Source organism: Mytilus trossulus, chromosome 3 (genome assembly GCF_036588685.1).
Source record: "Mytilus trossulus isolate FHL-02 chromosome 3, PNRI_Mtr1.1.1.hap1, whole genome shotgun sequence".
NCBI lineage: Eukaryota > Metazoa > Mollusca > Bivalvia > Mytilida > Mytilidae > Mytilus > Mytilus trossulus.
The window spans coordinates 53466436-53487236 of record NC_086375.1 but is presented as its reverse complement, the minus strand read 5'-3'; the positions used below and the strand labels follow the sequence as shown (position 1 = coordinate 53487236).

The 20801-nt window shown below is 30.1% G+C and overlaps 1 protein-coding gene across 3 annotated transcripts in view; it reads right to left on the bottom strand.

Annotated features, from left to right (window-relative positions):
* Positions 1-1226: 1226 nt before the first annotated feature.
* The window catches only part of LOC134711833 (TSC22 domain family protein 2-like), a 61083-nt gene continuing 41508 nt past the window's right edge, over positions 1227-20801 (bottom strand). For all 3 annotated transcript variants that reach the window (XM_063572759.1, XM_063572760.1, XM_063572761.1), the window contains 2 exons: positions 7268-7313; positions 1227-4127 (listed from right to left, as the gene is read on the bottom strand). In XM_063572759.1, the coding sequence (XP_063428829.1) occupies positions 3951-4127; positions 7268-7313 (223 nt within the window). In that variant the 3' untranslated portion in view covers positions 1227-3950. The remainder of the gene's footprint in view (positions 4128-7267; positions 7314-20801) is intronic.

The window sequence follows — 20801 nt, the reverse complement described above, 5'->3', positions numbered from 1 at the left end:
GATAATAACCAAAAACAGCAAAATTTCCCTAAAATTACTAATTCAGGGGCAGCAACTCAACAAGGGGTTGTCCGATTCATCTGAAAATTTCAGGGCAGATAGATCTTGACCTGATAAACAATTTAACCCGATGTCAGATTTGCTCTAAATGCTTTGGTTTTTGAGTTATAAGCCAAAAACTGCATTTTACCCCTATGTTCTATTTTTAGCCATGGCAGCCATTTCGGTTGGTTTGGCGGGTCACGCCACACATTTTTTAAACTAGATACCCTAATGATGATTGTGGCCAAGTTTGATTTAATTTGGCCCAGTAGTTTCAGAGAAGAAGATTTTTGTAAAAGTTAACGACGACCGACGACGGACGACGACAGACGACGGACGCCAAGTGATGAGAAAAGCTCACTTGGCCCTTCGGGCCAGGTGAGCTAAAAAGGCACTGCTCACAAACATATTGACCCTGCCACAATCTTTGTGTGCCTGTCCCAAAGTCAGACGCCTGTAGTTCAGTTGATTTTGTTTGTTCATGCAGGTAAATATATATACATGGTTTATCAGGTTTGATATACTGTTCCCAGGTTCATATTGGCCATATATTTCTTTTTGTAAATGGTTTTGTTATAAATTAAGCCCTTAGTTTTCTCAATTTAATTTGTTCATATTTTTCATGTCAGTGCCTTGGAAGTTGACTATACAGTAAAGGTTTTTCTCATTGTTGAAGGCCATACAGTTGCCTATAATTGTTTAAATCCACTTCTTTGAATTTTAACGGATAGTTGTCTCATTGGTAATCATTCCACAACTCCCATGCTTTATTGTGAAATACCTACCTTTGAATTTGTCAATCAGTAATTCTTTTATTTATTGGCGACAGAAGAACCTTCTTTCACATGAAAATTATGATTCTCAAAATTTTGACAAACAGACGGAGGAATACAAATCAAAAGTTTTTGCATGTTTACAAATGCCTAATTAATCAGTATATCAGAATAACTAACCACTTAAAACATAACTTGTCAAGTTTGATTATCTTGGTTCATAATTCAAAGTCAGGAACAATACAAATCATTTTATGTAGATTTTCACAAAATCATGTTGAACAGCTTTTTATACCATGAAGATGCAGTTGGGACAAGGGGTCAATGCCTGTAATTCACAACTATATAATATACATTGGCAGGTTTGACTGATCAACTCGTTGAAAGCACTTAAAATAGTCAACACAATAATAATTGTAAATTAAATTTATTTTTAATTTCATGGTAATGTTATTTAGTTTATAAATGTCATATTTTCTCTCCAAGTTATCCTACTTTTGCACATTACATTCATATCACAATGGCAAGTTTTCTCCCTTACCAGAACAATCTCATTTTGGTTTCTTTTAAATCATCTTCCAGCATGTTTCAAGATTTTAAATATACCAGACAATATTGTACTGTTAAACCTATTTTTTTTTGTTAAAAAAATAATTTCCATTAATGTGTCACCAATTGAATCATACAAGAAGCATATATCTTGAACAGATTATTCGGTTAAAAATTTGCAAATCTTTTTTTGAGATTTATGTTTTTTGTTATTTCATACAGGCTTTAATAACATAGCCCATTTCTTCTTTTATATTACATTTTCATAGGTTTTAATGTTAGTTAATACAACCAATCGAATGAATAAAGGAGACATAATTTTGATTGATGGAGAATTAAAAATTGCAGGAACCAACCAATTTTCAGGTACCCCAAATAAATTTCTTTCAACATAATTATAAAAGAAAATTTAAACTAATTTAAAGAACAAATTATTTTTACATTTCAAAATTAGTCAAATATTTACCATTTATAATTCAAAATGTCACCCCTTCTTTGCCCCCCTATAAGAAAGATAGATTGTCTGATATACTTAAACACAGTTTTTGTCTTTTTATACATATTCTCAAAGAGTCATTTATCAAAACAAAACAATAAATGTCTCATTGATAAATATGCCATTAATCAGAGATAAGAAATAGAAAACAATTTCTTGAAATATTCAATAATTAGTCAAATGCATTTAGACTTCTTAATCAAAGTATTTTTTTTGACATTTAGAGTAAGTGTTTGTGTGAACATACTAAATCTGTTAAAACACAGTTTCTCTGATTAAACTTCAACATTTCAAACAAAATATAAAAACATATAACACTTTCCTTCAAAATAAATTATAGCACTTCTTGGAAACTTATTCTAATACATTTTAAAGGCAAATAACAAATAAAAAGTAAAATTCTAAAAACTCTATTATATGACAATTTTCTAAACATATAAAATGACTGTGTCAATCTTTCCAGTAAACTAATTCCAATTTGAATAACTTTTACTATTGCTTCCCATTCTAATTCATTTAAAACAGACCCAACAGTTTTCAAAAAGGCAATTATGCATACCTTTGATGTATTAACTCATATAAAGAATAAGCTTTTTATTTAAAATATCATTGACATTTCAAAAGAAAGTATTTGAAAAAATTTACAATCTTAGGCATTCTTATAACCAAGCCAATTAATATATGATTCATTTAAAAGTAACATGAAAAGAGAAACATGTTAAGCTGATATTAAACTGAAGAAAGATGTAAATTAATTTATTTTCATATATAATATATTCTATTAAAATATAACAATATTTGTTACATCAATATACATATAATACAAATATACAATTATATTCATAAATTTATTGTGCTAATATTTAAATTGCATTATTAAAGTTTAGGTCGAACAAAACGATAATCATGCAATACTGCACAGGGATATATACTGGCCACTTTAATAATTGTTTGAATTATCTCCCCTTCTTCAGGAAATTTTATAGCATTTTAATAAAATGTTATTTTGTTCTATTCAGTAACAAATCCTCACAAAACTCAAGCTATGTAATAACTGGTGTAATCCCATTAAAATGTAGTTTGTTTTCACGTTTGATTTGTATACCACTCAATAATGCTGTGATTACCATGTTATTATGCATGTGCAAAACAATGGTTCAATATGAACAACTTTCATTGAAAAAAATGTGTGCAGTATATGTACAGTTCTACTCAGCTTATGAATTTAAACACTTCAGCACAAAAAACTGTTCAAAGCAATCAGGGACAGCTAGTAACCTATTTTACAGTAATATTCATTACAAATATCTATACATCATACAAAGTGAATCTTTAAGCAAAAAGCAACACTAAAATGATAGGAAAATAGAATGCAACTGAAGCTACAGAATTAAGCAGACAGCCTTTCCTTTCTTCATCAAGTTATAATGTTCTAACTGTAACAGCCATCCAATTTATCAAAACGTTTATAAAATCAAAAATTCAATATGCCCAATAGTAAGATGACATTCTGGTTCAATGATAAAAACATATGGTAAACCTTTATATTTTCAAAGTATTTCATTGCATCCATTATTATGGTCATTATTTTTCACAAATAAAATTAAAACCCAAGCTATTTAAATACTAAATTTCAATTGAGAGTAACTGTCTGTTTTTTAAACTGTTTTCCCCATATATTTTCATCCTTCAAATCATTATTATTTACAATTGTCCTACATAATCCTGAAAATGTAATAAGTAATGCATAATTTTGATAATCAGAGTGACATCCTATATTTTCTCAGCTAAATGATACTCTTTCATATAATTGACATGTTAAAAATCAATATCATTACAAAATAAATAATACTGATATTCTGATTATGTATGAAATTAATAAGTAAAATGTCAAAATTAGCTTTGCAATATCTGGGACAGCATATTCTATTGATCCAGTGGGTAGCCATGACAATTGCTGAGTTTCACCAGGAGTAACTCAGACCACTTGAATCCTATTGATGAACTCTGGTTACCATAGAGATGGCCTTGGTCATCTGTGTCACCACATGATGGTTTTAATTTATCTGTAGACATCCATTATGATGCTGTCACGATGATGATGAAGGACTGGTAAGTTTGGAGAGCGTCTCAGGACTAGCAGAATTTTTTAAGATCTGGTTTTCATACTCTAACTGTTGATTTTTGTCCATCAGTTCTTTTATTTGTTCCTTTAAAACTTCTACTTCTTCTCTCACAGCATACATCAAATGACTTTTTACCAGATCCTAGAAAAATAAAACAGGAACTGTTCATAACATTGTTCATAACTTTTAGGGTAAATCTGTAAAAGTATTCTTAATGCTGAACAACAGTAAATATAACGAAATATATATAATACATGTTTATCTCATAAAAAACACTATTTAAAAAGCATTCATCAGAGTTTTCATTACAAACTATAACCATTTAGATGTCCAGAAAAAAACCATGCTGGGTTCAACTGAACTGTGAAAAAAGGTATTACAATACAAATTGAGTAAGCTAGGGGCTTTTCAAGTTCAAAACCATGTGGCCCTAAAATTACAAAACCTTATACTCTATTTATGCAATTTTGTTATTATCTTTACATAATAAAGGTTTTTTTTCACCATTTAAACCTTCAATTTAAAATGAAGTCAGTCATGGTAGATTAAGGCCATGGAAAATTAATTGTTGGTTTCCCCTAACATGGGAAAATTTTAAAGACCCCGCAGGCAGGCTTTTTTTTTTTTTTTTTTTTGGGTTACCATGCATAATTTTATATCTATATGTTTTGTTTCTATAGTGGAACTATAAACTTGCACATATTCAACACTTTTTAAAAGTTGTCTCTGCAAAATTTTTTTTTTGCAATATTTTTTTTTTTTTTTTGCAATAAAATTTAATGACCCGGCGGCTAAAAAATGACCCGGTCAGGTTAGGGGAAATCATCAACTATTTTTCCATGGCCTAAGGTTTACAAATTGTTTATACATCTTTCTAATTATCAATCATTTGACATTTACATTTTTTGTCCACAGAGCTTGTGTAGAAACAAACACAGCCATATGATGTCAATTCCTATCAAGTAAAGCCAATTTTGGAAGGAGTGTTAGCTAGCTAAATAGTCCCCAGACACATTTACCAACCATCAAATATTGATACAATCGTGAAATATAACAAGATACTTAATGTTGTAAACCCTCATTACTGAGTTATAGTAAAATATTAGCCAACAAGTTTAAACAAACAAACAAAGTAAAAATTCTGCAGAAATTATTCTGAATACTCAGAGGAAAAATTGATTTCATTATAATAACACAATAAAAATTTGTTACCATCTTTAGATGTTGTTTCTGAGGTAAAAGTTACTATGGTTACATATTTAATTACTGAATAAAGTAGAATTCTGGACACCTTAATTTCCCTTTAATGGATGAAGAGATGTAAGAAACCAACATTCATGATATATCAATAACCAAGTTTTGTAAAACAATATTCAAGTACATTAGATGTCATGTCTAGATTAAAATAGGTTCTAACATATAAACACCAAATATAGATTACTAGTTTTTTGTTATCAGTATTAAAATTACAAGTTTTATGTTGTCAACTTATCTTTATTTCAGTAGCTTTTTTTGTCAACTTGTCTTTATTTCAGTAGCTTTTTTTGTCAACTTATATGTTTATTTCAGTAGCTTTTTTGCATTCTGGTTTTATTTGCTGATGCAGTAATCAATCACCATTCTTATAGGGGATAATAAGTGTATCTTCTGTCAAATATATGACAGCTATCAATCTTAAATAACATAACCTATTTTTCATTAATTATAGCTGCATTTACATGTAGTGTTGGTGGCCAATTTGCTGATCAGCAGGGAACATAAATTTTGAACACTAGACAAGTTCTGGGTAAAAGTAGGTTCAGTAAGACCCCGTTTTGGCCCAAAAATATAGCAGTTTTACAAAATTGTGAAAATATAATCTTTCAGCTATTTATTGGAAAGTGGAATGCTTCTGCTACACAAATATGGGCTGTTTTGACTATACAATGCACATAAATCGGGTACGAGCATCATTAAGTCATACTAAATTACTGAAATCTTCACAATTTTAGCATTTTGATTAAATTTAAGATGGTTTCGGTCTTGAATGAAAGTGGCCGCATTTGTGTTCATTCATAATATTGAAATGTAAGTTGTATTTGATGATAATACATAACATATATAATGGTTGAGGATGAACACAGATGCGGCCACTTTCAATTTTGACAAAAACCATCTGAAAAGTGATATTTTTTGGCATTTTTGATAGATTTTTCATATTTAAGCTTCAATCGGAGCGTTTTTAATGACTAAATCAGTGAAAATCTTTCACACAGACTTATAGAATCAATTGATATAGACACTCAAGTGTTTAAAAAGTGTCCAAAATCTTTTGTTAGATGAACCTGAAATTTGAGGCCAAAATTGGCTCTTACAGGACCTACTCCTTTGGTCTAACGTGACTTCAGATAAATTTCTTGGTTAGATGTCTTATAAATGTCCAGCCAGGAGTGCTAAATCTGATTTGCAATACTTTATTGAGGATACTAATTTTTACAAAACTTATATTCAGGAAAGGTGGTGAAAATTTGTACAAATGTTCATTGTACATGTATTAGCCCTTAACAAAAACATATTGATATCCTGTTTGTCATTAATAACTGATTAATCATTAACAAATGTTGCAGAATATCTTAAAAGTGATGATGCAATATTCTTCTTTTCTAAATATAAAAAGCTTCATGGAAACCAAGTAAATAAACATCTGTTATTTTTTTAATCAATTACATTATTTGAATGTATATCCTGTTCATGGTGCTGATTTCACAATTTTCATGTTTGATTCACATGGTTGCAAACTGATGCAACCAACTGCATAATATCTCATATATTATATATAACATCAGTTTATACTAATAAAAGTACATGACAAAAAGGCCTTTTTAGGGCAATGAATTATATAGTTGATGTATTTTTTTCAGTAACATTGCAATGTCAAAGAGTTTATATACACTTTGATGCCTAATAAAGGCCATATATATTTTAAAAAGCCTTTTTTTATTTTTAAATATCACTATTAAACATGTTAAAACTGTAAGATTATTCTAAAGTTTCATAATATTGGATTCAAAAACAAGTTTAGGAATTGAATCCTACCTAGACAGTCTTCACTGCTGAGCCACTAGTCTGATACCCTAGACTAGTAAAATTTTATTACCACTAATAAGTTTTTGCAAATCTTTGGTTTAAATTGTTTGAATATTGGTCAGTAAGTTCAGACTTGTAGTCAGATAAGTTTTTGGTGAAGACTGCTTTTAAAGTAATATTTAGAGTATTCAAAAATATCTGTCTTATTTACTTACCATAGCTTGTTCTATTTTGTTATCAATAGCAACAGTACTTGAACCACTGAAAAAGACAAAAACAAACATTAATAATTTTATAAAAATTGACTGCTGTTATAAATTGTCTTTACAGTAAATAATTTTGTTGCAATAAAGAACACTCAGTAAAACAATTACCAAACTTGGAAATTATTGTCCATCAACTGAAAATGAAATCAATAATCCATTAATCTAACATATATATGCTTTGGAATAAACTAGGCTAGAGTTCATCCAAGCACCATGCAGTCAATAATTCTACATCATAAGAAGTATTCTCCTAAATAAAACACATAACAATAGATCCAATATATCATAACTTATTCTCATGCATAAAACTCTAGGAAATAGGTACATTCTAAAATTTCATTTTTTTATTTCATTATTTTTGCGGCAATTCTATAATGTTTCTAGGAAACAGAGACCATAAAAAAGTATAACAAATAAATTTGAGTTCTTACTCATCAATATCAAACAAACTAATCCAGTCAACCTCTTTCAAAGCTTGTGTTAGTTGGACATCAGGGAAAACAAATATATTCCCATTGCCATACATTCTACTTGGTGGGTTACAAAATTCCATAACTTTCATAGAAAAGCAGTGTTCAACAAAAGTTATATAGTGTTCACTAAAATTGCACTTCAATCTTTCTTCTTTCAAATATTCACTAATAAACTTTTCATTTTCAAGCTTTGAATAATTATATTTCAAATCACCAAACAGCAAGTATTCACTACAAGTGCCTTGTCACCTAACTTCTAACAGATCCACTACAATAATAAAATACAGGACCAAATTCACTTCTATTTAAAGATAAACGATTGTTTATGTACAGGTTATAAAATTGCTTACCAAAACACTTTACACTACAGGTAACCCACCATTAAATCCTTGACCATGTCATGCTCTCAATTCAGGACATTTGAAGGTCAAGCACCTCAACATTCAACCATAGGTCATATGCAATGGCTGCCCATCATTTAGGGAGGAAGTTTTGAGGACAGAACAAGACATTACATGGACATATAAACATTTTTCTGACTCATTCATGGCTATAACTGGATATTACCAGTTTACAACTAATAACAAATAATTAGATTAGACCTCTTTAGGTCAATAACCTATAGACTGCCAACCTAAGTAACATGGCTCAATCTTAAGAGGCATCTGAATCGCACAAATAGTTATACTCTAGTTAATACCAAAGTCAACTTGATTTTTGTAATGGTGATGATGTTATTGATTGAATAAGAACTTTGAATGGATTCTGTGAATTGCAGCACCAAACTGAAAGTTCTACTACAATTATCATTTTATTGAGATACACTGCATCAACTAAGACAGTACATAATACACCCACTATTTACTAGTGAAAACTTTTAAATATCCACCCACTATTTACTAGTTATACTTTTACTAATTCATGGTATACTAAAAGTACACCAGGAAATGTTAATGATGTTTACTCATATTATATCAACCGAGTGCAAAGTCATATTTTATGCAGAACTTGAAACAACTTATCAAATAGTTATTTAATATTGCTAATTTGAGGGGAGGCATGTTGTCTAAAAGACTAAGTTATAACAAAAATACTGAACTACAATGAAAATTCAAAAAGTGAAGTCTATAAAAACTTGTTTTGTGTGTTCGGATTTTATACTAATAAATATCTTGTATCGATCTTATCTAATGTACATCAAATGGATCACCAAAAAATAAAGGAACTAAAATAAAAGCCTAAGTATATTGTAAACTTGTAAAAAGTTGCTTGTGATCTCACATGTTTAAACTGAACTTCAAATAAATGACAAGAAAAATCTTAGCCAAAGGAAATGAACCTGAAGAAACCTCTTGTTTACAATCAAAGTTATCAATTTAAGTCTTGCAAAAATAGATCTAGAGGAAATTTACAACATGCATGCTGTTTAATTTACCTTACAACTTCCTGTGGGCTTGTACAAATACAAATGTTATATCTTTTTATTTAAATGTTCTATAAAAAGAAACATTTGGCTAGAAAAAACAATCTAACACAATCCAAATGTATTAAAAGATTTGTTTTACTAATGTAAATGCCAGGCTATATTTAGTTAGCCTTGTTTATGGTTTGCAGAACATAACACAATTTAGATCTATTTTTTGCAGTGATGATATACAATCTAGATCATGAAAACACAATGTTAATAAAACTTATACAAATTAAGAATTCATTGCACTATTCCAGTAATCATTGATGATGCAATGCATGGCCATGTATAGGACATAAGTATATGTGGTATGATTGCCAATGTGACAATGAACTATCCACTGTGACCATGTAAACAACCTTAGGTCACTGTACTCATGTATGGCCTTCAAAAAACAACCAAAACCCATACTGTTTAATAAACTTTTTTTTTATATAAAAGGCCCAAAACATGACAAACTTTAAACAGAAAATGTGAATGGCCTGATTTTAGGACAACTTTTTCTGCAGTTTATTTTTGTATTCCTTCACAATTATTTAAAGTCCCTGGTTTATTTATCATTTCAATCATAACAGTTCAATATATGTGTTTAAATTTTATTGAAAGTTGTCAATATCATTATTATCTAAAATATTTTTCAAAACAAGATGTCCTTGATGTTAGTCCTTGACCAATGGAGCTTTGACCTATGGGTGTACATCATTAGATTTTAAAGTTATTATCTCTGAACACAACCATTGTCTTTGACAAATGACCTTTGAACCTTAAATAAACTCCAGCTAGAGTGACTTGTTTACACTAAATCATCTATTCTGAACATGATAATCATTTTCTAGTCAGACCTGTCCATGGTGTGCAATTAAATTATAAGATTACATGTTAAATTACTTGTTGAACCTCAGATATCTTGGAGCAGACAGAGCTCAATGGAATTCACAAATTTGAACACAAATTAAAACAATAAGCACACTGTCCTCTCTACATAGAGCATCAAAATTAAAATAATGTTTGTACACCATACAAATTTGGACTTGATAATGCAACTTTAATAATTCACAGTGGCAGATCCAGAACTTTTTATAAGGGGTGGGGTAAGGTGGGGTGGGGGTGCCCTGCTCCAGTCATGCCTCAACTTTCAATGCATGTTATGATTTATCAGTCTAAAAATAAAATTGATAGAAAGTTGTAAAGTTTGCTATTTTTAGATGTAACAAATGACCTTGACATAGATGGGACAACACCTGTTTCTAATCTGGCCTTGGTACTAACAGGTCAATAACATGTTCATGTGAGCTTCTAGTGCTTCCAGTGAACATAACAAACACTCAAGAACAAATCCTAGCATTATAATACCATACACAGGGCAATATTGAATATTCTGCTTAGTAGAGAGAAATATAAAACAAAGAAAACAAATACATTAAATTTCTTCTGATACACATCCTTTAACCTGACAAAATAGACATATAAAATGACAGTACACCTTACTTGAACCATACATTTGATATATTAAATGAGTTCAAATAAGACATTGCATGACTAATTACCCAATATATGCAAAGTTTGTCATTATCTGTCTCAAATGTAAAAACAATAGCAGGTGGTGTCAAATATACATGTCTGACGTCAGTTTGAAACAGGGAACAAGTAAAATTAATGGCATTAAATCACTAAATGAGACCCAAGAACTTTCATTACTATAAATTGACCTCACAGAACTCACATTCTGTCTTTCAATAAATAAAATTATAAGACATACATGTACATGTTCTAATTTTTTCAGTTCTTGTATAGATTCAGAATCAAATTATTGAAAGACAATACATTTGCTTTTGACCTAATTTTCTAAGCTTTGATTAAAACTTAAAAGGGAAAACATGTAGTTAACACTCAGGCAGTGATTTCCATCAGACTTTTTACAGTTACATTAATGTTCACTGAAAGATTGAGGAATGCAAGTCAGTCAAATGATTAAAATAACACTTGAATATGTGCCTTTGGTGACACAAATTGTATGGTAGTATGGATTATCAATAACTGAATTGTATATATCTAATGAAGAAAGAAGCATAAAAAGCGCTATTTGAAAAGCTTGGATGTTTCGCGCTTATAATATCTGATTTAATTAATTTTTTTTAAGAAATGTTGCTTTTTAACTCAATTTTCAACTCTTGGTAGCTTATACACACTTCAAGTACTTGGAAAAATCATATTTAAAATAAGGACTAATGTCTCTACCAAATGTTATACATTTATTTGTGAAAGTTTTTAACATTTAAAAGTTTGTTGTTTATCTTGTTAAATACTAAGAAACACTAAGTATGCAATATAATATAGTGAATCCTTACAAGACCGTTGTATGCTTTAAGTTCAATTCTTCCTAGTTGAATAAGTACACTATGTATTATGTCAAAGTACATTTTTTTGGCACTTGTATTATCATACATCGTTTTTCTCCTATCTGATCTTTGATGATGATGTATATCATTACAGAATTACATGCTCTAGGTTGAAAACAATTATCAGTTACCTGCATTTAAGTTAAGTTAGCATATAATTTGATAACGTTTAAGATTCTTATTGAGATAGACTGCTTTTGAAGGATTTAAGGAAGCAGATACACATTTGTGACTAAAGAAACTTAAAAGTTTCTTATTACATAATTACAACGTGTTTGCCTTGAACTTTGGGTGTGGTTCTTAAAAAAACAGATTAATAAAGTAACCAATGCCACAGAAGTTCAAAATACAGCATTAACAAAGACCTAACAAGTGTTATAAAATATTGAGTGTCTCACCATCAATAAAACTAATAAATACTTCTTTTTTTTTAATTGGTGTATTTTTTCAAAGATATTTAATATAAAAAAAGGTAGGTGTAATAGATTTTCCTTCTAGACTAAACTAAATGCGTGTTACAGTTCTTACTTAATTTATTCTTTAAATTATTCATGCAATAATTAGTTCATGCTGTGTCACTACTACTAAAAATTACACCATCTCCATACAGAGAATACATAGCAATTCAATGTATTGGAAAGTAAATGATGAAAAAAGTAATGACTTTTCTATTCTGAGCTGCAAATATGACATTGTAAACATCTAAAAATATATCTTATTTCTTTATTTGTTCAAAGGTCGAACAATTATTTCTTTGAAAGAGAACTTAATTGAATCTAGTTTGACACAGATTTATGGATTTATGTCACAAAAAACCAGGTAAATGGTAAGGGAAGAAAAGGGATCCAAAACACAGGTTAAAATGATTAGGGGAGATTAGGGATCCAAAATACAGGTAAATGGTAAGGGAAGATTAGGCATCCAAAAACACAGGTAAGTATATAGGGGAGATTAGGGATCCAAACACAGGTAAATGGAAGAGGGTGACTTAAGGCATCCAAAACACAGGTAAATGATAAGGGGAGATTTAGCATCCAAAACACAGTTAAATGATGAGGGAAGATGCGGCATCCAAAACATAGGTAAATTGTTTCGAGATTAGGCATTCAAAACACAGGTAAATGACAAGGGGAGCTAAGGCATCCAAAATACAGGAAAATGATACTTTGGGAGATTAGGCATCCAAAACACATATGATTAATGTGCAAATGTAAATGCAGATTATATGCATTTTGACAATGTAATGATTTTATAATCAACATCCTTATTTCATCATACATACACAAATGATGTATGATGCAACAGTATAAAAATATTTGCAACCAACAAGAATTGACATTATGAATACCAAACGTTGGATACTATAAAATTTTAAAACAATAATGACTAATATTTGATGTCATCTTTAGAGTAGTTGCAGGTTGATTCGAAGGTTAAGCTTTAGCTATACTCGTACATTTTCCAAACTTTATTCATCTTTGAGCACCTTTTGTACACTTTAAGTCTTCAATAAGGATATAAAAACAAACACTTAACTTTTCAAACACAACATATTTTTGATTCAATACAAATAATATACCTAATTCCAAAAATTAAATAAATATTTGGGAAGCAAAAATTTTGTTTACACACCTTGACAAAATATGTCTACACAAATGTACATGCCATACCATGGACTCAAATATTTGGATATGTTATCTAAAATATTTATCGATTCCTTTCAAGTAAATACAAATTTCACAGAATACATTTATAAATAGATATCATGATCTGCCCACACTTTCTCTTGTGGGAAAACAAAACCACAATACTGACTAATTTTTATTGGATGACTTAACAGAAAGCGCCCTTATACACAAAGCGAAACAACCAGGAAAAACTAATATCTTTCTTGAGAAATACCCTTTTTCATTTTTTTCTGAACTACCAAAGTACACATGTCCCTTAAACTACTATAAATCAATATCATAAACTTATAGCAGTGTAATGCTACTAGTAAGCTGTGAGATGTAATGAAATTATCAAGCTTCATAATAAATATGCAAAAAGTACTTTACAAAGTTATGGATCTGACATCTTACCGGCTAGTCCAATGATGCTCTTAAACCATTAAAGGTCATACTTTTTTGGGACTTAAAGGCAAGCCCTAAAACAGATTGTTCGACATTAGATTCAGTCCCACCTAGTTCCCAAAAACGAGTTACGGACGAAAATTTGACCCCTTCTAGTCCGCAAATCAAGTATGTCTAACTAATTCCCTGAAACAGTTTATGGTTTGATGGCGTCAGAGTCACTGAAGAGGACACTGATGAATGCAAACTCATAACAGAAAATATCCAACAAATAATTAACTTACCAGAAGTTTTTCAAAAATTCAAATGCCGTTATAAACTGAGTATTATTATTATCCTCTATTACGGAATGTTCTGTTTGTAAATCTAAATATCGGAACACTTGACTTGGCGAAGGAGGAGTTTCCATTGTAACACAAAATGCCACAGAACTCATTTTATAAACACCAATGTGCAAATTGGCTTAAATAAATCTTTGTCACAATTTAACAACTCAAAAGCTTCAAATATCTTTCTATTATTCTAATTGGTATTAGTAGCTTATGTCCATTCAATACTGAATTTCCTTCAAAAGTAATTTATCAGTTTTCGTAATGTACAATGTTTATGTTCTGTTTATATATATAGTGGATTTTCCTTTACATCACAGGGCGTTACACTCTACTATGTTTTAACTTCTACACAGGTATAAAACAGCTGATTGCCCACTCAACCAATGACATTGACTGACGAGTACAACCACTTAATGAATATTCATTTCAGGAAATCAACAATTGTATAGCACAGTACTATAAAGTACATAAATTTAGAAATGACAGTTACAAGAAACGAATTATTTGTTGATATTGAACAATAATGTGTGAGGGCATATAGTGTATCTGATTAAATGAGAAGTTAAAACAATCATTCTTTTAGTAAAACATCAACAGGCATATTATGGTGTATTCATTAATTTTAATATTTTACAAACATTACATAATCTCCTCCCCCCCTCCCCCCTCCTCCTTTTTCTGCAATTTAAATTTTAGATGCAATGAATAACCATCTCACAGTATGCATTATTTTCATATCAAAGTCTGAAATATTACCAGTGGTAGTTTTCCTGTAAAATTCTGCTCACAGAATTATCTTTACAAAATATGTAGGTGGATCAAAGCATCATGATATTTCTGGAAATATAACAAATCAAAAGTATATCTCTCTAATGGATGTAACCCAGGAATATATGTATAACTGTTGCCTCATTTCAAAATAGCAGATAATTTTCTAAAAATAACTTTGTAATAAAACTATTAAAATTTTGTAACTCTTGAAAGTCAGTAACTTCCTTTCTGAAATAATGATTAGCCTCATTACTCCAAGACAATTATTTCCATCACAGTTGTTTACAAGTTGCTAAGCGTAAAGGGTGAGGCTGTATGGGGAGATAAAGTCAGGTGATGATAACATCTGTCTGTTAGGAAATATCAGTTAAATACAGATATACATGTATGGAGGATAACACTGAAAAGTACATAATTAATATGATAAACAAACAGTGGTATTGAAAATGGTTACAGAATGATGAATAATTTAGTACAATGTATGAGATGTGATGATAGATATAATGGTTTACATCAACTAGACATCACTGTCCAATAACACAAATAAACAGCTGCAGCAGATATGCTCGGTGGTCTAATGGTCACTTGCACGCTAATGTGTTTAAGAAATATTGGGTTTGATTCCCAACCATTTTAATTTGAAGATTTCAAAATTGGTATTTGCTGCTAAGTCTCTCCACTGTAGAATACAACTATGGTTGAATATGGCTACCCCATTCACCATTGATAACCATGGTTGAATGTGCAATACACTATGGTCAACTATGTTGTTTTTTTTTATCTTTATGGCCATGGCTAATACATCTTTAAATTTTGGTTGACCAAGCTAAAATCTTAAGTGGTTGACCATGGTGAATTTGATAAACCATGGTTTGTTACATTTGTGACCATGGATGACCAAGCTCAAATGAGTTTATGACGATGGTCAATTTGACAACCATGGTTTGCTTAATTTGTGACAATGGTCAACCAAGTTCAAACATAAGAGTTTATGACCATGGTCAATTTGACAACCATGGTTTTTTACATTCGTGACCATGGTTGACCAAGTTCAAACTTTAAAAGTGTTCATGACACTCAGTTCAATTTGACAACCATGTTTTTTTTACATTTGTGACCATGGTCGACCAAGTTCAAACATAAAAGTTTATGACCATGGTCAATTTGACAACCATGGTTTTCTACATTGGTGTCAGACCATGGTTGACCAAGCTCAAATCTTATGTGGTTGATAATTGTAAACTAGACAACCATGGTGAATTAATTAAACAATTAACCATAGTCAAATAAAAATACAACCTGAGTATCATCTTAACTATACAACATAAATTAAACCATCACATTAGAGGAATAAAGCACACTGCATTTAGGAGTTGGAGCAAAACCAGGTTGGCTCTTGAAGAACCTGGTCTATAAGCTGGTTTAATATCTGTCTAACAGTGTCTGTCCAGTATAAAGCAGGGTTTATATAAATATTATATTAACATGTTTTTTTCTCCTGATATGCTAGTAGATGCATGAATATTGGCCACTAGACATCAAATATAAAAAGAACAAGGTATGGTATGATTGCCAATGAAACAACTCTCCACAGGAGACCAAATGACCATTTCATAAGCATTGTCATCTTAGACTCATTGGCTTAATTAAAACCCAAGAGATCTAAGTGTACAATTTGGAAATTAGTATGGCATTCATAATCACTGAACTATTATTTATTTGTTTGAGGGCCATCTGAAGGATGCCTCCAGGTGCCAGAATTTCTCGCTACATTGAAGACCAGGTCAGACAGATAGTGTTGGTGACCTTCTGCTGTTGTTTTTTCTATGGTAGGGTTGTTTTCTCTTTGACCCATTCCCCATTTCCATTCTCAATTTTAATTAAATAATTCTGAGGATGCTGATCCTGAGCCCTTTACTTCTATCATCAATATGATGAGTCAAGCATAAACATTTAATTACAGAACAGTAATATAAACTTCCTTTATGTTTATAAGTGTTTAACATTATGCCAAGGACTTTGATTACATTTCAATGCAACAATGACAGCAGAAAAAAAATCCTCTGCATTACGTAATGTTATTCCCTTAGTTTAAAGTGAGTGTTAAATATCAAAAGATTGCATGCATAAACCCTCAAATCTGTTCAAACAATTAAATATCAGGATTCAAAAGTATTTGAAGGACACCAAAATTTGCAAGTCATTAATAAGTTAAACTTCTAACAGATATAAGTCATTTTAAATACATGAACTATTTATCAATTTATTTATTCATCTTATAATAGAAGACTTTTACATCCAATTTGTATGTAAACATTTAATTTCCTTTTAATCTTAATATAAATAGTTATTCATTTGCCATCCTCATTTCATATATACATATATTTTTTTCGCTTTTTTTTGTGTCATTGCTGATAAAATAGGCATATCTTTCCATAAGGATTAAAAGTTTTGTGTTGTTAGGAGAAAAAATACTTTGCATGTTTTGAAAATTTACAATATTTGATTTGTTATGTAATAAAAATAAAAGTTCAGTATTCTAAATTTTTGTATGCAATATAAAATTTTAAAACCTACTAAATACATGCATACATCAGAAAAGTCAGATCGATGTGGGTATTTATGGTCAGACATCCTGAAAATTTAACTATTATGATATCTTTTTACAGAATTTGTTTTGGTATATTTGCTACAACGTAAAACGTGAGAAAAACAGAAGATAATTTAGAAGTTCTAATGAGAACTATGATTCAAAATTTCTGCAAACCACCCTAATTCTGATGTCATAATAAACAATTGTATCAATAAAAGCATGTACTTTTACTTGATACATGTAGTTCCGTTTATACGTTTGTACATTGTAGTGAATGAGCTCACAATCTAAGTATTCTACCAATAGACACCCACTGCCCACATGTACATAGTACCTAGCATTGATTTAATATAACTTGTTTCATACATGTTTAAGTGGCTTCAATTAAGACTCATTTTCTTGACATAAACAAAATAACAGAAAAGTTTTATATTAAGGCGCCATCTATCTGAAGCTACCTTTAAACTGTAAAATATATAGCCTTTATTGACATTTTCAATGAATAAGCATTTTGAACACTTAATTCATATGTTTTTTTAAAGTTTTATACTTCAAAATGTGCAAACAACTTTAAAATATGCAAACAACTATAAAATATGCAAATTCAAAATTTAAAGCAGTTTTCTTTTCAAGATTAAAAAGTTTTTCAATTTATATAATTCAACAATAAAAAATAATCAAGCTGATCTATGACAGATATTTACATGGTAAGTTCTAATGTCATTTTAATACATTCCAAAATACATATATTTATGCATCACTAAACTTCCTTTGCTTACTAATGGCTTTTAAATATAATAAATTCAAAAATAAATTGCCCATCCAATTGCAAAATTGATGTACATGCACTTATTATAAAAAGTTGACACTGAGTGATTTTTGACTGTTGTGCATATTACATCTCAACACCCTTACAATAACCACCTAGTAACATATGAAGATTTGCTGTGCTGGTTTACAAAATCCTTTATAATGTAATGGAAATCAGAAAAATTCTGCATTACACAAAACCCAAAGCAATTGTTTTTATAAGCAATAAGAAAAACTTATAATATTTGTATCTGCAGCAGAGAGTAGGGGATATAGCAGATAATATTTAAGGTCACACCCTTTTTTTTAAAAATAAATTAATGAGACTGCATTTCAACTTTTAACTGAGTTCTCAGAAGACCAAATTTCAAGGAAACAATTTTTTGGGGTACAAATTCTACATTTTCAGATAAATAAATCATCATGACCGGCCCTCCATATAGGAAAAAATTATTATGTTGTTGCAGCTAAATTTTTGGACAACTCATTGAAACTTTTTGATCACAAATGAATGTGAGAGAACTATGAATATTGAAGGCACGACCTTTCTAAACTAACTTAACCAACAGAAGCAACTTTATAAAGAAAGTTTCTCTTCATGTGTAGATACAAATAAATGACCAAAGAATTAGCACAAGCCTATTAAAGTATTACAGAAGTCAGTGACCTTTCTATCAACTTTGAAACAACAGCTTGTTACTTAGTGTTTACAAGATTCTTACACAATTAATTTGTAAGTTAATGAATCAAAGTCAGGTTTAAACTATTTTCATTTGTAAGATTATTTTGAAGAAAGAGCAGCATACTACTGCACTTCATTTGACTTAAAATTGGATAAACTTCACTAATATAAATTAAAGAATAAAATGCAATATAACAGAATATTACTGGCCTGATGGTCGAAAATTAAAAAGTGACAAGTGTTCACTCAAATAGTATTGCATTATACTGGAACATGCAAATGAAAGATGAATTTTATGTCTTTTTAGTTTTTTAAGTGATGTTGGCTTGCTGTCTTAACAACATAACATCACATATATCTTTTTATATCTTATTAAATCCTACCATATAGAACAGTGAATGGAAAGGGAGAATGTGTCAAAGAGACAAACCTAACCAAAGACCAGAAAACAGTCAAAGACAACCAATGGGTAGTTTTTGCAGGAAGAAAAACCCACAACCATCTGACCCTAATAACAATACACACTAGTTTAAGAAAATGGATGTATGCAATATCAATTCGGCTATGATTAAAGGCCTAGACATAAAAAAATGTAAAACAAAAATGTTAAAAAACTCAACCATCTAATTTGTAACAAAGTTAATTTAAAGAAAAAACAAACATGACTGACATGAAGCGAATGACTGAACCACTGAACTAAAAGGCTCCTGACTTTGTTTTGTTTTAATGTTTTTGTTTATCTTCACTAGTAAACATTGTCTTTGTTTGTTATATAGGTTGTCCTTGTAATAAATTATACCATTAATTAAAAACATATATATTAACATAATTTTGGCATAATTTATCAACTTTACTATTTTTTCTCAATATAAAATGGCAAGCATTCATGAGTGCATACTCAGTGATACTATTCAGAACAAAAAACATTTATGACAATTATATAAGTATATCTGGAATGAAGTGGACTGGATGTAGTCAGAAAAAGGGGACTCCACAACTGGAAATGAGTACAATACTGTGACGGGTGCGAATTTTGCATTATTATGAAATTAAGGTCACCTTCAAACCTTACTTTTTCCAAAAAAAAAATAATACTTTAAGCAGGTTATACTCAGGGAGCAAGGTGCTCTTCCCACATGGGGTAAAATTAAATGTTTAAAAGTGAGTGAATATCAGGTCTACAGAAAATTAAATTGCAATGCTACAAAAACTTTTTCTGTTATGTCAACTATACTGGGTCATTGACTGGAACAGATGATAAAATCAGTTAAAAAGAAATTAAATTTTAATATTGTATTTAATTTTTTTTATCCCCCTATAATAAATATTCAAAGCAGATTATAGAGTCACTGTGCTCTCTAACCTTTACGGTTAAACTATACTTCTATATTCAAAACTTAAATTCAGAATTTTATGCTCTGCAAGTAGTAAATTTAAATTCTTTTAAGAAATGTTTGATGTTGACATACGATCAGGGCCTTCTGAAGTCAAGTAACCACAGGGACTGAAGGCTACTGAAGCATGACCACCCTAAAACCATATTTGGTAATTCTAGTTAGCATGAAGTATGCACTTTGTATATTAAACAGTAAACACAAACATTAAATCACTCAGATGTATTAAGAATTTGATGCCCACTGCGTTATTTACATAATTTAAATGTTGACAACTTTTTTGGTAGTACATGTATGATGTCAATGACACACTGGGTATAGAACATCAATTTAAAATAATCTTTTTAGACCATACAAATAGAAATGAAGGCCATTGACTTTTTGAAATAGTTTGTTTATAAAAAGGACATCATGGGACTGTTATTGTTTGAACTAAAGCTGGCTATCTTATAACAAAAACCCTACCATATGTCACTAAGCATGTACATG